The 22,899-nt window shown below is 42.4% G+C and overlaps 1 protein-coding gene across 1 annotated transcript in view; it reads right to left on the bottom strand.

Annotated features, from left to right (window-relative positions):
• Positions 1–3,549: 3,549 nt before the first annotated feature.
• LOC128323693 (vitamin D3 hydroxylase-associated protein-like) overlaps positions 3,550–22,899 on the bottom strand; it is a 28,501-nt gene continuing 9,151 nt past the window's right edge. Inside the window, exons 3-15 of the mRNA XM_053247267.1 lie at positions 22,476–22,619; positions 20,052–20,185; positions 18,216–18,422; positions 17,700–17,740; positions 16,774–16,898; positions 15,821–15,946; positions 13,758–13,855; positions 12,570–12,669; positions 12,203–12,246; positions 11,417–11,456; positions 5,943–6,051; positions 4,996–5,141; positions 3,550–4,905 (exon numbers count right to left, since the gene is read on the bottom strand). Of these exons, the coding sequence (XP_053103242.1) occupies positions 4,777–4,905; positions 4,996–5,141; positions 5,943–6,051; positions 11,417–11,456; positions 12,203–12,246; positions 12,570–12,669; positions 13,758–13,855; positions 15,821–15,946; positions 16,774–16,898; positions 17,700–17,740; positions 18,216–18,422; positions 20,052–20,185; positions 22,476–22,619 (1,443 nt within the window). The 3' untranslated portion in view covers positions 3,550–4,776. The remainder of the gene's footprint in view (positions 4,906–4,995; positions 5,142–5,942; positions 6,052–11,416; positions 11,457–12,202; positions 12,247–12,569; positions 12,670–13,757; positions 13,856–15,820; positions 15,947–16,773; positions 16,899–17,699; positions 17,741–18,215; positions 18,423–20,051; positions 20,186–22,475; positions 22,620–22,899) is intronic.

Below are 22,899 nucleotides of genomic sequence, written 5' to 3'. Positions count from 1 at the left end.
TATAGTCTTGTTGCAAATGTAACATGCCCAATGTTGCAGTGTACAGCATGCTGCAGCTGCTCCAACAGATCAACAACTGAAAAAGTTTGAGGAGAGGATTTTTGCTGGTTTGGGGATTACTTTGAAATGCACCGTAAAAACTACTAGTGTGGATCCAAAATTCAGAGCAAGAGCAAGAAGATGACAAGGAAACTGACAATGCCAGCAGCTGAGCATTCACATTAGGCTTTGTTCTTCATCTGACTGAGAAGAACAGGGCGCTTTCCAGACTAGCTGCTCATTAGCAACAAAATGCCTCAGTTCGGGCAAGTTGCATTTGGAATGGAAACAGCAGGGGAAGCAGTCTCGCAGCGACTAACAACCCAACAAAACAGCAACTTTTCCATACTGGATGTACGGCGTCGTAGCTTCATTTCGCAGTGATTAAATTTGAAACAAGGCATTGGAAATGTGATGTCCACGTAGGGACTGCGGTGTCAGGACAGAGGAATTGTGGAAGCACACTTCCGAGATGCTTGCTGACCCCATTACAGGGTCTAGTCTGAAAAGTGCCTAGGAAAGGCCTACCTTGTAACTCACTTCCTCTCAATGCTCCAAAGGAGTGAGTGCTGATTTTATTTTTCTGTGAATTGCTTTCTGTTCTGTATGTTTAAGTAAACCATGGAATTTGTAAAGTCTTGATTGAATTATGCGAGTCTCCTTGTTTCAACAGAAATCCTAACAACCTGTACTTATAATCTGCCAACAGGAGGTAGTATGGAAGGCATACTGCCATACTATGTACATTTAGCATTTTGGTCTCTACCTGGACTTTTACACACACACACACACACACACACACACACACACACACACACACACTTACACTTTTTTGTTGCTTTTTGCTATGGCCCTGTGCAATGCATACTCATCCTGTTACTGCTAGAGGAAATTTAAAAAAAATTCCTAGAAACCATTTCAGTGAAATTTGAATGGGGAGAAACACAAACAGGAGAAATGTCAGGGCTTGGGTTAGAAGGTCTTATAAAGTTTTAAGGGTGAAACTCAGAGGAACTTTTAAAAATGTTGTTAGACCAGTTCCACATCAGCTCCAGCTTCTCAAATACCTTCTGAAGAGAAAAATGTTGGAAATCACCTGGAGATAAGGTGTGTCCATGTGAAGATAAAGAGTGTGGTTTTGTTGAAAATATAATATGCACAATGTTGCAGAGTATAGCATGATGCTTCAGTATATAAACGACTGACTGAAAAAACATATCCAGGGTAGGAATGGTTTTGCTGGTTTGGGGCCACATTAAAGTGAACTGAAACTTTTTCCTGTAAAAACGACTGGCATGGAGCCAAAATTCAGAGCAAGAACAAGATGGCAACAAAGCAACTTGAAACAAGCTTGAAGAAATACTGCTGCTTGGAGCTTAAACATTTACTGCTGCAACAGTAAATATTCTCTTTCAGGTTTATGCTGCAACATTGCAGGTAGCAGAAGCAGCACATTAAAAGCACTATGCCTCTTCCTGGTGGTCGAATCCTGTGGAATTATGCTACATCGCCATGTGGCCTCATTCCAAGGGATCTTCCAAAGAAGAACCTGCAGCTAGATGGAGCCAGCAACTTATCTGGTTTGCAGCCAAAATGTACAGTACTTTCCCAAAAATCCCATGGCACATTTTTTTCCAAGCCCTGAAATTCAGCAATCTCACTTATCCACAATTGAGACAAGCACATTTGAATGTACTGATATGCTGCCTCTTCAGGATGTCTTTAACAGAAGGCTATTTATAAATGTATATGGATTATCTCAGTGTCCCCCTGCCAGCAGCCACATGTCATCTGGTCCTAGATTCTATTCTTTTCTCAACTACCATGAGCAATGTTTCATTCCAACCGCTGTCACCCTCATCTACATTCCATCCTTCCCATCGAGGAGTTGAATTCCATAAACTTTTCACCCCTTCCTGCCCCTGTTTTCAGTCTCCCATTCCTATATCCAATCCGTACTCTCTACATAAGCTACATGTTATTCTCCATCTCTTCCCAGTCCCACCCCAAGTAAAATTCCATGCTAGAATGCTGTATTTCTCGCATGATAGAAATGTTCAAAGTTTTGGCTGTTATATGTAAAACATATCTATTTCTCAGCTTCTCTTAATAATCAGTATATCTTGGGTTAGGTGCCTACCAAATTGCAGCTTTCAGAGTATCTTAACCAATTCTTGCTGCCTTCTTTCTAGGGAAAGAGAATACATTTCTAGTAACCTTAGACCATGTTTGCACCAAATTTGAGCTTTCTGGGGGGGCTAGAAATACTTTATGATTTATGGAGAACAGAAAGGAAAGCCTACCCAGGATACAGAAACAAAGAGGTACACAGAAGACATTTATTGCCTAGCATGTTTTGAGTACTAACACTCTTCCATGGTGGCAATTCCGATACAGCTCTTTCAAAGAAAAATCTAAACTGTTAAAGCAGAAGTTAGGCTTCTCTTTGAGAGAGAGTTTCCCTATGGAAAAGTTGCAGTACTTGAAATGTATTGGGTAATGCATTGTCTTCTCTGCATCTTTGGAGGTCTCCTCCCCATTCATTCCTAGAAGTATCTTAGCCATGAGGGATTACAGAAAGTAGTAGGGACACAACACTGTAGTCATGTGCAGCATCTGAGAGCATGCTCATAAGCTCTGGCCCACCCCCCACTAGGGATGTGCACGAAACAGATTTTGCGTTTTGTTTTAACCTGGGAACAAAACACAGATGGCTGAAAAGTTTCATTGAAACAGCAATCAAATTGGTTGTCCTAATGAAACAAAACTTGAAGTGTTCCAAGTGTTCTGGCTATAGGGTACAATGCGGAAATTCAAAACACCCCATTGTTCCCCATGGGTAGATCATAGGGACACCAAAGTGGGTTGGGTGGTAGGGCATGATGGGTGCTACCTACCACCCAAAAAGGATGGTTTTGGTGCTACCTACCACCCCAAACAGATGGCTGCAATGGGGGTTTGGGGGAAAGGTTAAAAATGGGGGTGGAATTCTTCTGATCTGCTTGCTGCTTAGCACACAGTCAAGATCCCAACCCTACCGCCAACCCTGATTTTAACGGACAGATGATTGGAAACAGGAGTGTGGACAGCACCCAAATCAAGGCAGGAGGCTTCTCCTACTATAATAATGATTGTGTCAACTGCCCTATGATATTAAACTTGTCATTGATTGACACCTCATTCAGCAGCTGAGTACAGCTGTGTGTTAGGAGGGAGCCCTCCAACCCATCTGCTGCTTAACAGATGATCAAGATCCCCACTTCTGACCTTGGCTTTAGCGGACAGACTATCAGCAAGTGGGAAGGCAGTAGGCAGCTTCTCCTACCCTAATTATAATCGTGTGACTTGTCCTCATGTGTGATTGGCCCTCAGACCTGGCAGAAGCAGTGCAATTTTTTTGGTTCCTTTTTTTTTAGCAAGCAGGCAGGTAAAGGGAGAGCAACCCGTGGATAGTTATTTTACTATCTCCAGGTGCAAGGGCCTGCATACAAGCACCATTTGATGGGCAATTACAAATGATGGTTTTATTTTGTGGCATTTTGACAAGAGAAACAAGTTTACATAGCCATGAAATACAAAAAGCTACAAATTCTGCCCAAGATGAAGTTCAGTTTAAAAAGTGTGTCACAGCAGCTTCTATAAACACGCTCTTATTTCTGTGGACGTCTGCAAAACTGCATGATTCGAACGCCTCTGACAAAAACTGCCAATATCCTGCTTATATTTATTTGCTCCCCATCATCCAGTATATAGAAGTTATCAGGAGAGTCCAACCATGCTAGTGCACAGGACTGTTAAGCCACTCCAGTGCACACTACAGACTGTATGCAACGTAAGTGGCACTATGTGCATCCTACTGTGCCTTCCTATAGTCTACTGAGCTGCAAGTGGGGAGAGTCAGAAGTACAATGCTAGAAGGGAAAGGAAAAACTGTAGGTGTGATTCTATGCCATACCCATGTTATCTTTTGCTTCCAGTCCAAGAGTTCTACAAACTCCAAATGCCCTACCACTTGAGGGACCCCATGCAGCAGCTTGGCCGCACATTTTCTATGCTGTTCATGCCACGTGGGCAGCTTTCTAGTATATTTTGCTCTCTCTCACTCAGGACTGCTGATTTCATTAGCAAGAACTGTAGGCCTACATCTCAGACAGTAGACGGAGTGGTGAATTTGCAGCTGGACTATACCACTTCAGACTGCAGGTGGGGGTTCCCATGACTAAATGCTCCTACACACACACACACACACACACACACACACACACACACACACACACACACCTACCTCCAATTCCCTGCATATAGAGAACTAGCATGTCAGGGGAAATGCTAGGCTGCAACAGTTCTGTGATATCTAGTTTTCTGTGTGGAGTTTGTGGTGTTATTGGTTAATCCATTCAGGTCAGCTTTTGAATGGGGCTTTAGTTACTGGTATTTGAGTCCTGGAGTAGAGGCGAAAAACAGCCAGCAGCAGGAGCACTTCAAAGCAGTTTGCACTTGCCTCTCTGTACATCATATCTATTTCATTAAATTATTAATATTCCCAATTCCACTCCACTGCCTTGTCCTTGCATACCACAATGCTGGATTCCTTGGATTCTACAGAGTTAGGTTTAGCAACAACTGTCCCCTAAGCTGCAATTTACAATATTTTAGAAATGAAGTAGTACATAATGCTCTAACCCCTTACTGTGCCACATTATATATTGTGTGGTTGGTATGATCAGGCACAACAGATTATACTTTTGTTCTCTTCTGGTGGATGGCAGTCTCCACCTCCTTCATGAACCGAAGGCAAAGCTCCTCTTGCCAAGACAAAGCCACACACTGGACGGCCACTGGGAGCCCAACAGCACCTTCAACAGCCTGCAGACAGAGAGCAAGGACAGCATTACCAAGTTGGAAGGGCTACTCAGGCCTAAACACACATTGACTCCTTTGGCAATGCACACTGACCTCTTTCAGGCGCTTATCCCAAGGGTCACCATAATGCCCTCTGTAGTGTTTCAGCTCTTCTTCATCAGCCTGTGTAACAGTGGTGACTGGTACAATCCCAGCAGGAAAGTTCAGGACATTATATAAATTGGTGTAGGACGTAGCAGCTGAAAGTGCAGAGAAGCTATAAATATTTATTTATTTATTTATTTATTTGATTTATATACCATCCTTCTCAAAATGGCTCAGGGCAGTTTACATCAAAATAAAAAACAAACAATTAAAATCAAAACCAAATCAATTAAACAATTAAAATCATTTAAACATTAAAATCATTTAAAACCAACATTAAAAATTTAAATACCATAAATCTAATTAAAAGCCTGGGTGAATAAATGTGTCTTCGGTGCCTTTTTAAAAGTTGCCAGAGATGGGGAGGCTCTTATTTCAACAGAAACAGTTTGGTCAACCATATAGAGATTGTGGGTTTTTATAGTACCTCTGCTGATCTACAACCTTAAACAAAGTGAATGAACTTTCCCCCATAATTTCATGGTTTCATTCTTTGGAAACACTGCTAATGACTGCTTAATTCATTTACCGTATGCCATAATGTCACATGTACTAGAACACTTAATCCAATGACAAGGTAATGAAAAGAACTGTGGGATGAAGATCAAACTATCTGATCCCAAATTTGAACTATTTAACCTCACCCAAAATGCTATGTTAACATGCTCTTACTGAAAAAAGCACATCAAATAAGTATACCCTATATATTTTTGAACCTTTGTCATCTTCACCCAAGCCCTTTGCCAATGGATTTTGTAGGCTAATTACAAAGTAGTTGTAAGGGAAGTCTATTTCCTTCTGGTATGTGGCAGGTTCCCAAATGTCCTATTAAAAACCAGGGAGATTGGCATTTCTGGCACTGCTATGGCAAAAGAAAAAAGGCCAAGTGATAATACCAAACAATTTCCCGGGGTATCCTTCATTAAAAGCTGGGCCCAATGCAGGACAAAGGATGACATCCAGCTTCAGCTTCCTCCATTCATCAAGGAATTCTTGACGGTAAGTCTGTACATCAAATGTTGGAAGAGAAAGAGAGAATGAACCCATTATTTAGTGCCATTTGCTCTTCTACACTGCAGGACAACTCACACCCATACAAATTCCTGATATGCCTTGTTGAAAAATTGCTCTTTGAGAAGATGGAAAAAGAATGAGGTGATTGGCTATCCTTGACCTTATTCTAACCAATAAGGAAGAGTTGGTTAATGAAGTTGATGTAGTGGGAACTTTGGGATGAAATGATTGTGCACTGCTGGAAAGTAAAAGGTGACCATAGACAAATGTGTATTTTGGACTTCAGGAAATCTGATTTTCATGAACTCAGAGAAGTGCTTCTAGCTATGGAAGAATCCTAACAAGGAAAGGAGGCCAAGATTAGAAGGTGTTTGTAAAGGCACAGTCACAAACAATAGCAATGAGAAAGAAAAATGTTGTTATTCACCGCCTAGAGCCTTTGGAGGAGGCGGTATATAAGAAAATTTAAATAAATAAAATGGAAAACCACCAACATGGTTCCACAAAAAGCACTGCGATGAGATAAGGGTTTTAAAAGGACACAAATGAAACTGAAGGAAAGGCTTAAGATGAATATAGATAAGTCGCTCAGATTTGTAGGGCCAAGTCTCAGAAAAGCTAAAGCGTGGAACAAGCCGAGTCTGGTGAGCAATGTTAAGAGCAACAAAAAGGGCATTTTCAGTTATATAGAAAGATAAAGGAAGCATAGGCCTCCTCCTCCATAAAGATGGCAAAATGCTAATGGATGACAAAGAGAAGAAGGAACTGTTCAGCTCCTATTTTGTCGCCAACTTCTCCCAAAAAGAGAATGGCGGGCAACACAAAAGGAATATGGAGTGGGGGGCGGGGGGGCGGTCAGGATTGCAGTTCAAGACTGATGAGGAGTTGGTCGATCTACTTTAAATGAATTTAAGTCTCCAGGACAGGATGAATTGCATGCTGGGGTATTAAAAGAACTTACTGAGATATTCTCAGAACCTCTGTCTGCCATCTTTGGTTGGATTTACCACCTGTGAGAAATCCTAAAGAACGGAAGAGATGTTACAAGACTAAGGATGAACTAATGGTGTCCTGATTTTCAAGAAGGGGAAAAGGAAGATCTGGGAAGCTAGTCAGTCTGACTTCAGTGCAAGAAAAGATACTTGAACAGATTAAAAAGCAGTCACCCTGCAAACATATCGGTAACAATGCAGTAATTAGTAGAAGCCAGCATGGACTGGTCATGAATGAATCCTGCAAAACTAACCTTATCTGGGTTTTTTTATCAGATTACTAGTTTAGTAGATAGTGGAAATGCTGCGAATGCAATTTATTTTGATTTCAGCTAAGCATTTGACAACATTCCTCATTACATTTTGCTTAGCAAACTGTTCAAATGTGAGCTAGATTATTATATTACAAGGTGGGTTCACAATTGTTGGGAAATCCACATGTGCTTGTCAATGACGCCATATCAGACTAGAGCTGGATGCCACAGGGCTCTGTCCTGGACCTGGTACTTAAAATAAATAAATTTTATATTTATACACACACACACACACACACACACACACACACACACACACACACACACACAAAATATAAATTTATATATCTATCTATCTTAGAAGAAGGAGTGGGGGGAATCCTCACCAAATTTGCTGATGACACAAGACTCGGAGGGATAGCCAGCACCTCAGAAGACAGAAATAAAATAATAATGACTCTGACAGGATGGGGGTGGGGGAAATGTCTGAAACAATCAAATGTAGGTTGGCAAATGCAAAGCTCTGCACCTGGGCAAAAAAATAAAATGCATAGGTATTAGGATGGATGGCAACTGGCCAGTAGTACATGTGAAATGAAGCTTATTATAACAAGCCAAACATGAATCAGCAGTGTGATGCAGCTGCAAAAAAGGCCAACTGAATGTTACGTTGCATTAATAGAATCATAGTTTACAAGTTACAAGAAATAATTCTTCAACTTTAATGTGGACTGTTCAGACATTATCTGGAGTTCTGCTTGCTGTACTTTTAAAAAGATGAAAACAAATTGGAACAAGTCCTAAGGACAGCAACAAAGATGGTCAAAGGTCTGAGAGCAGAGCTGGTCTTGTGGTAGCAAGCATGACTTGTCCCCTTAGCTAAGCAGAGTCTACCCTGGTTGCATATGAATGGGAGACTTGATGTGTGAGCACTGCAAGATATTCCCCTCAGGGGATGAAGCTGCTCTGGGAAGAGCAGAAGGTTCCAAGTTCCCTCCCTGGCTTCTCCAAGACAGGGCTGAGAGAGATTCCTGCCTGCAACCAGAGGAGTAACTATAGGGGGGCAGGGGGGGCACGTGCCCTGGGCGCCATCTTTTTTGGTCACATGGGGGGCGCCGCCATGACAAATTTTTTTTTTATTTTATTTTTTATTTTTTTGTTAATACAAATGTTTCCTGCTCAGTGCAGCAGTGCTGCAGCAGTCAAGGGAGCGTGTCGGTGCCCCCTCCCCCACGAGCGGTCCCTTCCGCGCCGCCTGCGCCCACGCCATTGCCTTGCTAGCGCCTGGCGGCCAGTCAGTGGCCTAGCTTGGCGGCAGCGGTGGGCGCTTGTGAGGAAAAACCTAAGTATAATGTAGTATGTTGGGGGCACAGGGGGCGCCATTTCAATGCTTGCCCCGGGCACCGTTTTCCCTAGTTACGCCTCTGCCTGCAACCTTGGAGAAGCTGCTGCCAGTCTGTGAAGACGATACTGAGCTAGATAGACCAATGGTCTAACTCAGTATTTGGCAGCTTCCTATGTCTGGAAAACAAGTCTTATGAGTAAAGGTTGAAGGAACTGGGTGTGTTTAGCCTGGAGAAGAGAAGACTTGTGATGCGGAGGACATGATCGCACTCTTCAAGATACCTGAAGGATTGTCACACAAGAGGACCAAGACTTATTCTCTGCTGCCTCAGAGGGCAGGCAGGAAAAATGGACAGAGGCACCACCAAAAACAACAACAAGGGGGGATGCTCAGATGCCTCACAAGATTCTTTATTGAGCCCGATATGTTTCAGATAAATATATCCTTTTTCAAGGGCACTTTCAGGTCTTAAAACAAAAAATTGATTTAAAAGGAGGCTGAAGCCAAACAACCTCACAATGCATCTCTGCTTCTGCCACCCCAGAATCCGACCCGAGAGAGGACAAGACTAGATCTAATGAACTTAGAGGGGAAGATTTCAGTTGGACATTAGAAGAAACTTTTTGACAATGACAGCAGTTTGACAGTGGAACCAATTATCGGGGAGGGGGGAGAGGGAGGGTTGACTCTCCTTCGCTGGAGGTCATTCAAAACAGAGGCTAATCAGCCATCTGTCAGAGATGCTCTTGGCTCTGGATTCCTTGCACTGAGCAGGGGGCTCAACAAGATGCCCTACCAGATCCCTCCGATGCTGATTCTATAATTTTAGTATGACTAGATTGCCACCTAGTGACCATTTCTGAAACAAGCTCCTTTCTAGCCCAGCACAGTTTTGCCCAAAGACCACTTCTTATTTATTTAATTATTTTTATTGGTAGTTAGTTATGAATATCACAGTACAAAAAGCACCCGTTGCTAGAGTATGAAGAGTGCATTAATGCATTTTAAAATGCAATAACAGAAAACATATCATGTGTCTAATATCTGGGCAACGCATGTATATCTATTTACTTAGATTCAGGTCCAGTTTGAATGATATCACCTGCTGGCCCAACCACCACACAATTGAAAGTGAGGATATGCACATCCTGGCCCCTCCAGGGTACTGTTCCACTTTGCGTACTCATGTGATGGGGCAGAACATCCAAGCTATCCTTAAGCATGTGGTTTGAATTATGGATGTGTGGACCGGTCCGGCAGTCTGGTCTGGGAGTTCGAGGTCGAACCGAACCACCTCCCCGGTTCCGTTGGACCGGAACCGGACTGCCGGCTCCAGTCCAGCCGGTCCACAAATTTTCTTTCTTTTTAAAAAATTAAAGTATATTTAAAATACCTTTAGCCCCTTTGGAGGGCTTGCTGAGGCCGCGCGGGGGGGGGGGTGTCCACGCAGGTTCCCTCTCCCCCCACCAGCATCCTTATCACTACCGCTGCCGGGTAATTGACCATTTTCGGCCCTTTCGGGCCTCTGTATGATTGCGTGGCCGCTGTTTTGGTGGCCGCCACGCATGTGCCAATGCCCTCTGATGCATGTGTGGCCGCCGCCAAAATGGTGGCCGCGTGCTCATACGGAGGCCTGAAAGGGCTGAAAATGGTCAATTACCCGGCCATGGCAGTGATAAGGACGGCCAGCAGGGGGAGAGGGAACCTGTGCGGACCCACCCCACGCCCCCGCGGCCTCAGTAAGCCCCCCGAAGGGGCTAAAGGTATTTTAAATATACTTTAGTTTTTTAAAAAATAAAGAAAATTTGCGGACCGGACATGGGGGGAGTTCAATGGGGGACCGGACTGAACCGGGCCAGCCAGTTCCATGCACACCCCTAGTTTGAATACTATTTAATTAGTAGTACTGAAACCACTATTACTATTTTTAAAACTAATAGTACTATTAGTTTACTATACTATTGACATTAAAAGTAACAGTATTAATTACTTGTAACTATTTAAAAGTAATAGCATTAATAATCCTGTTTATTTAGTATTTTAACCACATGTTTAGGATTTTTTGGAAGTTCCACCTCCCCACACATGAGCATGTAGAGCAAAATGACACGCCAAGCTGGAATGGATGGGATACACAGGCCCTTCTTCCTTTTAATCTCATGGTCAGTTAAGCTGACAAATTTATTTATTTCGATTGATTTATTTTAACATGTATATCCCGCTTTTCCTCCCAGGAGCTCAGAGCAGTGAACATGGTTATGTTTATCCTCACAACAACCCTGTGAAGTAAGTTAGGCTGAGAGATACATGACTGGCCTAGAGTCACCCAGTGAGTTTCATGGTTGGATGGGGATTCGAACTCGGGTCTTCCTGGTCCAAGACTCTAACCATTACACTGATAGTGGAGTACAAAAACTACCATCTGAAGCATTTTAGAGCAGAGGTTCTTAATCTTGGCTCTTTAGTTGTTGCTGAATTACAGTTTGGATTATTCCCAGCCACAGCAGCCTTCAGCCACTGGCTTTCATTGTGGCTGGGGATGATGGAAGCTGTAGTTCGACAACATCTGGGGAGCCAAGGTTGAGCGCCCTTGTTTTCAAGCTACATTGTATATTATGCTTGGTAAAATGAAATTTTTTCTCTGAGTAGAAAGCAGAAAATATAACAATGCAAGTGGTAATAATTGAATAGAAGAACAGATGGCAACCCAGTTATAAAAGAAAGCCTTAATATTCCATTGCCCTTTACCAGGAACATGAACTTACCACCACAGCCACATGATGCTTCCACAGGTTTTTTGCTGACCTGCAACAGGGATAGAATTAATGAGCCGATAGCTGCCCAATGAGCAGAGTCCAATTCAAGACCCTGCTTAAAAAGTGTGTCTGCATGGATGAAAAACTTTAGCTCAGTTGCACCATGAAGCTATATGTGTGTGAACAATTGGTGCCATGCTGCACTATGCGATTTGCATTTTATTCTATTTGTATTTTTATATCCTAATTGAATATTTTAACTGTAACTGTTTTATAATTTTATATTGTTTTAAACATCTTGTAAACCACCTTGAGATTGTTTTAATGAACAGTGGTATAAAAATCTTACAATCCATCCATCCGTCCATCCAATCAAGTGTTCTTTGGCTATATGTTCACATGATCAAGTAACAGCAAACGACACCACCGCAGAATCTCTGCATGCAACATCTGAATGGTGTAGAACCAGGCTTCCAACATTGTACTCCACAATCCCTGCAAGCTCTCCAGGATGCACACTAGTAGGTGAAAGGGACAGCAGTCAAGCTGCATACATACTGCATGGACCTCAAAGTGGGTTGCCTACTCTAGGAGGATAAATATCATCTGAAAACATCCAGAGTTCTTTATATATCATTTTATCTCCAGATCTATGAAGCTGTCAATTGCCAGCATACAACTTCCTTGATAGCTCTATTTTTCCTCCTCTGCATTCCCTGTACAATGATGAAGGCATTGCTTACATTCTGCAGAGTTGTCATTTTTAATAAGTGGGGGAGGGGACTTGTTTCTTACCCAACTCCACATAATGCATTGAGATCTCTGGCAATCCGGGGGTACTGGGAGGGAGGGAGAGAGAGAGAGAGAGAGAGAGAGAGAGAGAGAGAGAGAGAGAGAGAGAAGCACACACATGTTCATTTCTTTCCATTGTGAATCCAACAGTTGCACAATTTTATCTTCACTGGTGAGTACAGTCAATAGTGATTTCATCTCCATGCACTAGCAATCACATGTCCTGCACTGCTTTGGCTTATCACCACTATGCCATATTCCTCTACAATGAATCATTATTCTGCAGCCCCATACCCATGTCCCTACATCTTGCTCATCAGTATCTCTCAGTGTTTGCTATTATAATGAAACAAATGAACAAAATGCTCACCACTGGTTTTAGGATGAATGCCAAAATTCTCTTCAGCAGAGTTGGAATACTGTAACAATTAATCTGGGATTTCAAAACTGGATCAACAATATCTCCTTTGCTGGGAAATGAAAGAGCCATATTTAGGATCAAAAATGCTGGATTACCAAACACACTTTAATCATGTTCGATATGTTAAATTGTTTAGTGAATCTGCAATTAGGTTTCACTCTGTACTGAAGTATGTTGAATCTGCCAAACTGTTGTATTTACTAATTTTACTTAGTGTGTTTGTTGCTCAATGAAAATGCGTTGTTATGAGCTCTTTGTCTGCCTGGAGTTATTTTGTGTAAATACTACACAAGATCTTACAAATCATCTTTTGCCAAAAGTCAAAGACCATTCAGACTGGAGCTCTGTTGGCTGAATTCATAAAAACAGGTTTTCAAAAGCAATTAACTCCAGAACACCAAGCTGTCCATTTTCTCCGAGTATGCACTGCAAGACAACCACAGGAGCTCTGCCAGGAGTTGACACCGACTCGACGGCATGCTTTACCTTCTATGCACTGTTCAAAAAGGAATGCACACCCAGGCACATAATTTGGTTCTTTAGAATCATACATTTCATTTTTTTAAAAGTGATTTAACAAAGAATGTGATCCGATGCCTCCTGAATCACCTTCTTTACTTGTCAGAGCACATGCTCCACATTCAGAAGGTCCCAGGTTCAGTTCTGACATCTCCACTGAAAATGTTGTTGAGTAGCAGGGCGAGGGGTGGGGGCCCGAAGTCCTCTGACTCTGCTAATCAGAGTAATCAATACCAAGCTAGATGGACCAATGTTATGATTCAGTGTTAGGCAGTTTCATATTATTAAAACTGGTTCATCCGCTTAACTCCATTTAGACTCCATTAACTCTCCATTTGATTCCAATTACTTTTAACTAAAATTACTTTCACTACCAAGGGCAGCATCCAAATTAAGCCCCATGACTTAACATGTTCCATTACTTTCAATGGTTGCGACTAACTAGCCTAAATGCTGCCCCAAGTATTTCCCAGCTAGGTCTTAATGAAAATCATTTATTCAGTAACAATCCGGAACATGTCCCAAAACCCAACATCCAACTCTGCCAGTGCAAGACCACGACAGCAATTCCCCAAGCAAAGCTATCAAGTCCCAGTCAGGTCCAGAAGAACTACTTACAACTTGTCAAGCAAAGTTGCAGCTCCATCAGCAAAGAGGCCTCTGGTGAAGAGCTCGTCTACTACATAGTTAAGGCGTGGAGGAAGAAAGGGGATGAGCTGTGTGAGAAAGATAACGATTTTGTCTGGATAGCAGATAAATTGCATGTGCTGCATTGAGGCATTCTGTAATTTTGCCCCACTCCCATAGCTGACTCCACATTTCAGGCAGCCTTTGGCAAGCTGTCCTCCATGGCCTACTCCTCCCTGAGTGAGCACCAAGAGAGTCACTCTGCCACCATTCCATGGAGATTACAAGCAAAGAATTGGTCTGAGGGATTCAACAGTGGCCCAGCAGTTGTCCAGTGATGCCAGCCCACTCTTCAACAATTGAGGAAGTGAACATAGGAAGCAGACCATTGGTCTATCTAGATCAGCATTGTCTTCACAGACTGGCAGCAGCTTCTCCAAGGTTGCAGGCAAGAATTTCTCTCAGCCCTATCTTGGAGATGTCGGCAGGGGCGTATCTAGGGGTAGGGCAGGCAGGGCATGTGCCCCGGGCGCCACTTGAAGGGGGCGCCATTTTGTAAAATTATTTTTTTTAAAAAAATGGCTGCCAAAAACAAAATGGCCACCATGCATGCTCAAATGGCCTCTGTGAGGCCCTAGGTCATGCCAGGCTTTGCAGAGGCCATTTGAGCATGCGCGGTGGCCATTTTGTTTTCAGTGGCCTTAAAAAAAAGATTATTTTAAAAAACGGTCACTGCACATGCTCAAATGGTCCCTGCAAGGCCCTAGAGGCCAGTGGAGTGAGGGGGAACCTTTGCAACCCTCCCCCAGCCTTTAGGAAGCCCCCCAAAGGGGCTACAGGTAATAATAATAAATAATAATAATAATAATAATAATAATAATATAATACACTGTACACATATTCAGATTGGCACTATGTACAGAGAATCAGGGCTTGTGAATACTGAGCTGACGCTTATGAGCTAGGATTGTATTCATTTGCTCTTACTTTGCTTCTTGTGATAAGTGAGTTAAATGTGATGTCTTGCTAATATGGCTATTAATGGTGAGTTTGTCTTTGAATCAGTGTGAAATCCTTAATATTAAGGCCCACTGGGAGTTTCTTGCTCTCTTTCTTTCATTTTAACTGTCTTTCTGAAAGACTAGAATATATTCCAAGCAGTGACACAGTTTACTCTGCATATCCTTTAATTATTTTCAGAGTATCTGGGAAAAGTCAAATTCTCCATTGATTATATGTGCACACACACACACTTTTCAAACCTGGACTGGCTCCAAGCTGGCCCGGGGATTGGGGGGTTGGCTCATGGTTGAGCTGAACCCTTGAGCCGAACCAGTTCAATGGAGAACTGGTTCAATCTCGAGCTGCTTCGCACATCCCTAGGTTTGGGGAATACTTATGTGAATGAAAAATAGGGAGGTACATGGAATGGGATTTGCATTTCATTCCAAGCTCAGAACAGTGTATTCCTGAAATGCCTGGAATGTTCTGTTGGAACAACTGGTCAAACCAACTGTTCCAACAGAATGAGCTCTGAATGTTTCAAGTGTTCCGAGCACCATTTTGGAGGCCTGTTTTTCCCTTGCTGACTGGTTTTGGCACTAGCTTCTGATTGGCTTGCTATCTCCTTGCTTCTTGGTTGGCTTGTGATCGTAATCGGAAGCCAGTGCCAAAATCAGTCAGGAAGGGAAAACAGGCCAACAAAATGGCACCCAGAACACTTGGAATGCTCTGACTTGGAACAGCGACGTTCTGTTCTGAACTCGAAACAGGCCCTTCATTTGAAATGTGTTTGTTTTGAGCTCAAAATATTCAAAACAGCCGGTTTCAAGTCGAAATGTTTCAAGCTCGAACCATTCCGCACATCCCTAGTGAAAATGTATTGTGTGAATTGACCCTCTGACTCCCTGTTTAACGGATGAATGGATGGTGCAAATGAGAAAGTCTTTGTGGCTGTCCATGGTGGTTGGAGCACAAGTGTCAGGGACAGGGAAAGAATATTAAGCAAGAATTTGAGTGAAGGAACTTTTAAAACAGAGTGGGGGAAACCATACCATGTGCCCTGCTGACTGCAAAAGATGTTTTGTTTCTTGAACAGCTCTCCTCATGCTGGGAGATGGCTGGAAATATCCATCATCTTCATAGTATCCAATCCTGAGAGGCTTTGTACTGGTGTAAATCTGGAAGGAAGAAAATAACTGTATATACTTATGGTGTCTGGAGCAGGGAAGGAGTCTCCTACAACCTATGTAACTCATTTCATGGTTTCTTGCAGTGAAGCAATTTCTGCAGCATAGGTTGATGCTTTATAAGATAACAGACTATAGATTAGAATTTGATGCCAAGTTCTCTTGCTCGGTTATCTAAAGGAGGAAGTTAAAAACAGGTTAAACAGGTTGTGCAGGCCTACACCAGCAGCAATTCAGCCCACACTGCTGCAGGCATTTTAGGAAACGCTGGTGAACTTGCACAAGTTCACTCTTGCACAAATCCTAAAAAGGGCACAGTCACACTTGTGCAATACTACGTGCATTTTTTTCCAGTGGTGGTAGTGTCATACAACTCTAATCATGCTGCTTTAAATATTTGCACAAGGTTACCAATGGTTCCTTAGACATCCACAGCAGCATGGGCCAAGTGAAATGCTGGCATAGCCCTGCACAACATGAAGGGCAGGAATTTACTTTCGTGGATTGTTTAAGTGCTACAGAATTAATATTGCAAGGCACTGGAAACCAATTTTTTAAAAAACAGAGATAGATCAAGCACTTCAGAAAGTAGAAAACACTGTCTGAGTAAAGAAATAAAACACCCCTCTTATAAAGAAAGGCTCGATACGTGTGTGTTTTAAATTAAATGCTCAATGTCTTTGACAAATTCAGAATTGTATCAAATCATGCATTCTCAAATAATCACTATATACACTATTATTATTATTATTATTAAGATCCATCATGTCCATGATGGTAAACCTTTCATCCACTTCCTCCTTGCGGGTTCCAGTTACCTCCTCATTGAACGGCATGGGAGGCACGGTGGGATCCAAGTGGAACAACTCATCACATAGGAGAGCTTTCATGCACAAAGCCAGGCTGTCCACATTTCTTGCCATGGGGCCAATTGTTGCCGTAACTGCAAAGAAAATGAAGACATTGGGGGGGGGGGGGAGCTTCTGTGCCCTGACCTAGTTGCCCATAGAATATTCTCAAGATCTGCAAAAGCTGACTTGAAGTGCCATCAGGTATGCTACTCCAACTGAAACACATTAAAATTAGGACAGGGAAGGAAATCTTAACACACACACAAAGTTATACCTTGTCAAGATTACAGGTTTTATTACCAGTTTTGGATAGATTCCTATTACTAATCTGACCTCATCTCCAGAAGATCAAACTGTACGAGTTTATCTACACTGATCATATCCTTTTTAGACAGATATTTGCCTGACAGTGATTTTATTGCTGACTGCCACTATTGTGCCCTCTCTGTGTTGTTGCTGCTGGCTTTTATTGTTCAATGTACGTTATATTTTAGACTTATTGTACATGGCTTTGAGTACAAGTGTAGGGAAGCGGTTTATAAACTAAATGCACACATCCATAAAATTCCTTGTTTGGGAAGCTCAGGCAAGAGGATTTCCCAAGCAACTACAGGGTTCCTCAGGCAACACCAACCAGGCCAAGAAGTGAATAGCTTTAACAATGCAACAGTGTCATGCATTCTCAGATCCTCCTTTGGGATCATTTGCTCCAAAACAAATACCGACATTTCTTTAAAAAGCAGCCAATATTATTTCAATAAAAGGTACATGACACCAAGGGAACAATAACCTGATATTTAGCAAACACAAGGAATTTCACCAACACAAGAAAGATAATATCTTGACAGAAGAAAGGTTTTTGTGACAGTGTTGAATAGGTTGTAATGACTCACCCGACTTCATGCCTGCTATAGGGCCAGCAAGACCAGAGGTGCTAGGAAACATACAAATAAGGCAGAGGGGAAATAAGTAACTATATCAACACAATGGAAGAAAACCACCATACTTGAACTATAAATCCTAAGGCAGGCATGCAAATTAGGCAAGAGGAAGAAGAGTGGATTTAGGGGCATTTTGGAAATTTCTTTTGGCTTTAGTATTATGAAGATGCTTCTCTAATGATTCAGAAATAAAAAGCTGAATATAAATGTTTTTATCATCATGTAGCAATGATTGTAAAACAAAAACACAGTAATAATAATGGTCGACAATAAAATTATTTGTGATCTAAACATCCAACAACAAATTGCAATACTGAAGTAAAAGAGTACTAATAATTGATTTGTTAATTCAAAAACCATTCTTTTCCATTTCCAATTAAGTACTTCCCACTATTGTTGGGGAAACAGGATTTGTTAGTGTTCAGCTGCTTGGGTACTTATCAGTCCAATGAAGATTCCAGGACCTACCTCAGACGAGAGCCTGTTGGTTTGAGACCACAAAGCCCACAGAAACTAGATGGCAGGCGGATGCTCCCAGCAACATCCGTCCCAAAGCCCAGGATGGAACCTCCTCCTGCAATAAGAGCCCCTTCCCCTCCAGAGGACCCACCAGGACTTTTTGTGTGGTTCAGGGGGTTCACTGTCTGACCAAAGATTAAGTTGCTGCAGTCATAGCTAAACGAGAAGGGGAGAAAGTTGACTGTTAAATGCTTATAGTAACTTTGTGCCTTAGATTGAGACATTTCATAGAATCAACAAAGAAATTGCATGGAAATAGTATCTGGAAACTCACAGATTAAAGAGCAATTGATAAAAGCACGGAAAAGCATCAACAAAGTAAGCTGATGCAAGGTGGGGCCAAGACTCAATGGGATACTATATGCTTTAGCTGCCCAAAGATGGTAGAATGGAAGGAAAGAACACTCCGGCTTCAACCAATGGCCATTCCCTGGAAAGATGCACTGCCTGCCTCCCAGGATGAACATCAAGGCAAGGCGAAGATCATCCTGGCCCCTGCCATTGGCCAGAGAAGGAGCAGCTTCAGAGAGCTTGCTTTCCTCCTCCCTGCCAGAAAGAACTCTACTTCCCAGGAGTGCTGAAAGACCAGCATGCCCTGAGAGGAAGGCATGAAAGGAGGCGCCCAGGCCAGGGGAGAGCATAACATCGGCCCCCATAGAGACCACCTCTGGCCTGTGAGGACTGCTGGGGGAGGCCCTCCCCTTCCTTCCCAGGAGTACTGAAAGACCAGGGTGCCCTGAGAGGAAGGCAAGAAAGGATGCGCCCAGGCCCGGGAGCTCTTGTCCTCAGCTCCAGAGAAGACCAACAGCCTGAGATGTTTTATTAATCTTCTGTAATTTACTTCTTTTAATATTGTAAACCGCTTTGGGTGCCTTTGTCAAGGCAGAAAGGTGGTATAAAATGTAGCAAATAATAATTAATAATAATACTTTGCTGCTCCAACTGCCACTTGCCCAAGAGGACTACAGGCCAGAAGAGAAGTACACATGGCATTGGTCAAAGGACTCATGACTTGTGTGTGTAAATTATTATTGCAATCTGTTGTAAGACATCTTGAGAACTGTTTGAACAAAAGGCAGAGTAAATGTTCAATCCCTGTCTGAAACCCTGTGGAGCCACTGCCAGCCAGTGTAGACAATACTAATGTAGGTGGAATGCTCTAGATGGCGCAATGTTCTAATTCAGTTTAACCCAGCTTCCTATGCTCCAAGGTAATAATACAAGAATCCTTAATTAATCGGGTTAGATGTCCATCTAATTCAGCACTTTCTCTGCAGCAGTGACCATTCAGATGATCCTGAGAAGATCTCAAGAAGGTGATGGAGATAATCCTCCCCTGCATCTGATATAAAGATGTATACTTCCTCTGAGCATAGAGGTTTCATTCAGCCATTCTGGTTAACAGCCACTGATAATACTCTTTCAATGGTAGTTTAGATGCTTCAAAAAGGAGTTCACCAATTTATGGAAGAAGGGGTCTAATTGCCAGCACATTTTGTGGTAGTAAATTTCCTAAAGTAAATGTGTTTTGTGAAGAAACCTATCTTTTTGTCAGGAGCATACTGCCAATTTCATTGGAAGACCCCAAATTCTAGCTCTTGGAGAAAATGAATTAAAAAGGGGGAGGGGAATCTCATTCTCCACATTGTTCATAATTTCATCAGCCTACATCATATTCTTCTTAGCCTCTTTCCAAAATCAGCCTCAGTTTCTCAAGCTTTCCTTCAACTTCATGACCTGTACATTTGCAAATGGAATGAGAAGTAAAGGGAGAGCAAGAAATACTTGATCATGCTCTGGGGAATGTTGGTTTTCACAAATGGGATTGCTCCCTGTTTCTTCAGAACTTTCACTATCACACTGTCATCTTCTTCCACTTTATCGAGAAACTGCACCAAGCCGCCTGTGGAGATGTGGCCCTTGGGGAGAGAAAACATACAGCTGCTTTGACAACATGAGACTAATGGATCTAATCTCATCCACCAAGAGCAAAACAATGAACTTTTATTTGTAAAATGGAGACAATGGCAAATGTGATGAAGAAAATGCCATGCAGCTAATGGAAATGCAACTAATAGCCACTTACTAATGCTGTGCAAACTTTGTGGAAATGTTATTTCATCTTCCAAGCCACTAAAGGGCGCTGGGTAGGATTTCAGAGTTCTGACCTGCTTCTATTGGCCCGCACTGTTCTCTAAGGGTGATTAATCACCTGGTGTTCCAGTCTGCCATGCTTTGTGTAATAGTTAACAAAGTTGTGGCCCTTTTCTTCTATACTAAGTCTACGTGTTTTCTTGAGCTGGGGTCTGGGGACAATGTTTAATTTTTGTTTTAAAATGTTTTTAAATTGTTAGTTGTTTTATTGTTTTTAATTTGTTTTAGCTTTTCATTGTTTTATGAGTTGTTTTAATTGTAAACCGCCCTGAGCCATTTTGGAAGGGCGGTATATAAATTAAATAAATAAATAAATAAATAAATAAATAAATAAATAAAGGTATAGCCAGAGCATAATGTAAAGCCATTGCTTTCCACATGGTGCATCCATGAGAAATGCATTCACATTCAAATGCATATTTGAATATGAATACTTATATATAAAATTCAGGGCCCCAAAAGTCATATTTCAACTCCAGGAAGTTTTGGAGGAAACTGATTATCTAGATCCATTTCAAACTGGCTTTAGAGCTAGCTATGGGGTTGACACAGCCTTGATCAGCCTGATGGATGACCTTTACCGGGGAATTGACAGAAGGAGTGTGACTCTGCTGGTTCTTCTGGATCTCTTGGCGGCGTTCAATACCATTGACCATGGTATCCTTCTGGATCACCTGGGGGAGTTGGAGATGAGGGCACTGCTTTGTGGTGGTTCCGCTCCTATCTCTCGGGTAGATTCCAGATGGTGGAGCTTGGTGACAGTTGCTCCTCAAAGCAGGAGCTGTTATATGGAGTCCCTCGGGGCTCCATTCTGTCACCAATGCTTTTCAATATCTACATGAAACCGCTGGGTGACATCATCAAGAGATTTGGTGCTGGGTGTTACCAGTATGCTGATGACACCCAAATCTACTTCTCCTTTTCATCTTCAGGAAATGGCACTCATTCTCTAAATGCCTGCCTGGAGGCAGTAATGGGCTGGATGAGGGAGAACAAATTGAAGCTGAATCCAAGCAAGACAGAGATGCTCATTGGGGGGGCTCAGAATCTGAGAGATGAGTTAGATCTTCCTGTTCTGAGTGGGGTTACACTCCCCCAGAAAGAGCAGGTGCGCTGCTTGGGAGTACTCCTGGACCCAGGCCTCACCCTGGTATCTCAGGTGGAGACCACGGCCAGGAGTGCTTTATATCAGCTTTGGCTGATTCGACAGCTGCACCCATTCCTTGAAGAGGATAACCTCAAAACAGTGGTGCATCAGTTGGTAACCTCCCAGCTTGACTATTGCAATGCACTCTATGTGGGGCTGCCTTTGTACGTAGTTCAGAAACTTCAGTTAATTCAAAATGAGGCAGCCAGATTGGTCTCTGGTGCAACCCGGAGAAACCATATTATGCCTGTCTTGAAACAGTTACACTGGCTGCCAATATGTTTCCAGGCAAAATACAAAGTGCTGGTTATTACCTTTAAAGCCCTGAACGACTTAGGTCCGAGTTATCTTAGAAAGCGCTTTCTTCTGCATGATCCCCACCTCATGTTAAAGTCATCTGAGGAGGTCCATCTCCAGTTACCACCAGTTTGTCTGGTGGTGACTCAGAGGTGGGCCTTCTCTGTAGCTGCTCCTGGGCTGTGGAATGCACTCCCGGTAGAAATCCGTAATTTGAGTTCAGTACTGTCTTTCAGGAGAGCCCTTAAAACCAATCTGTTTGGCCTGGCTTGCAGGGTTTTTAGCTGTTTGAATGTTTAAATTGGGCTTATTCTGTTTTTATAGTTTTGATTTTAATTGTTAACTGGTTTTAATTGTTTTTATCCTGTTGTAAACTGCCCTGAGCCATTTTGGAAGGGCACAATATAAATAGAATGAATGAATGAATGAATAAAATCTACATGTTAAATGGCATATGACCCAACTCCAGTGAAAGTTCTCTGCCTTCTCTGGAATTCCACAAAGACCAAACTTGAGCTGGGTGATGCCCTGTGTTATTAGAAATCCATGATTTTTTAATACCACAATTTATTCCATGACATATCCTATCATGTGGGTCATGGGATGATCACCTTGCATCCAATGTGGTCCTTAATGCTGACAGGAACTCCGTACAGCAAACCTTTCTCCTTTTGCTTCTTCAGTTCCTGGAGTTGTTTCTCGCACCCATGAATAAAATCGGTCACACAGTTCACCTCACGAGTCACTTCCAGAGCCTTACCACAGAAGAGAGACATCAAGGAGAAGATATTTAGCATGGAGAAGGAACTGCTTTCAATTAAAAAAAAAACCAAAATAGAACAGACATTTCTCTTGCAAGCTGAAAAAGGTCAACATTGTAAAATAGCCTAGACTTGATTACAATAGGACTTTTTCCTTTTGCTATGTACTGCTCCATAATTTAGTTAACAGCAAGTGAATAACGATGAACGTAGGGATAGATTATGGCCTTTCCAGGACCTAACATGAGATGCACTGTAACCTGCTACTGACAAT

This window comes from Hemicordylus capensis, chromosome 4 (assembly GCF_027244095.1).
Source record: "Hemicordylus capensis ecotype Gifberg chromosome 4, rHemCap1.1.pri, whole genome shotgun sequence".
In the NCBI taxonomy this organism is placed as follows: Eukaryota; Metazoa; Chordata; class Lepidosauria; order Squamata; family Cordylidae; genus Hemicordylus; species Hemicordylus capensis.
The sequence above is the reverse complement of the archived record's forward strand: the minus strand, read 5'-3'. Positions and strand labels throughout refer to the sequence as shown.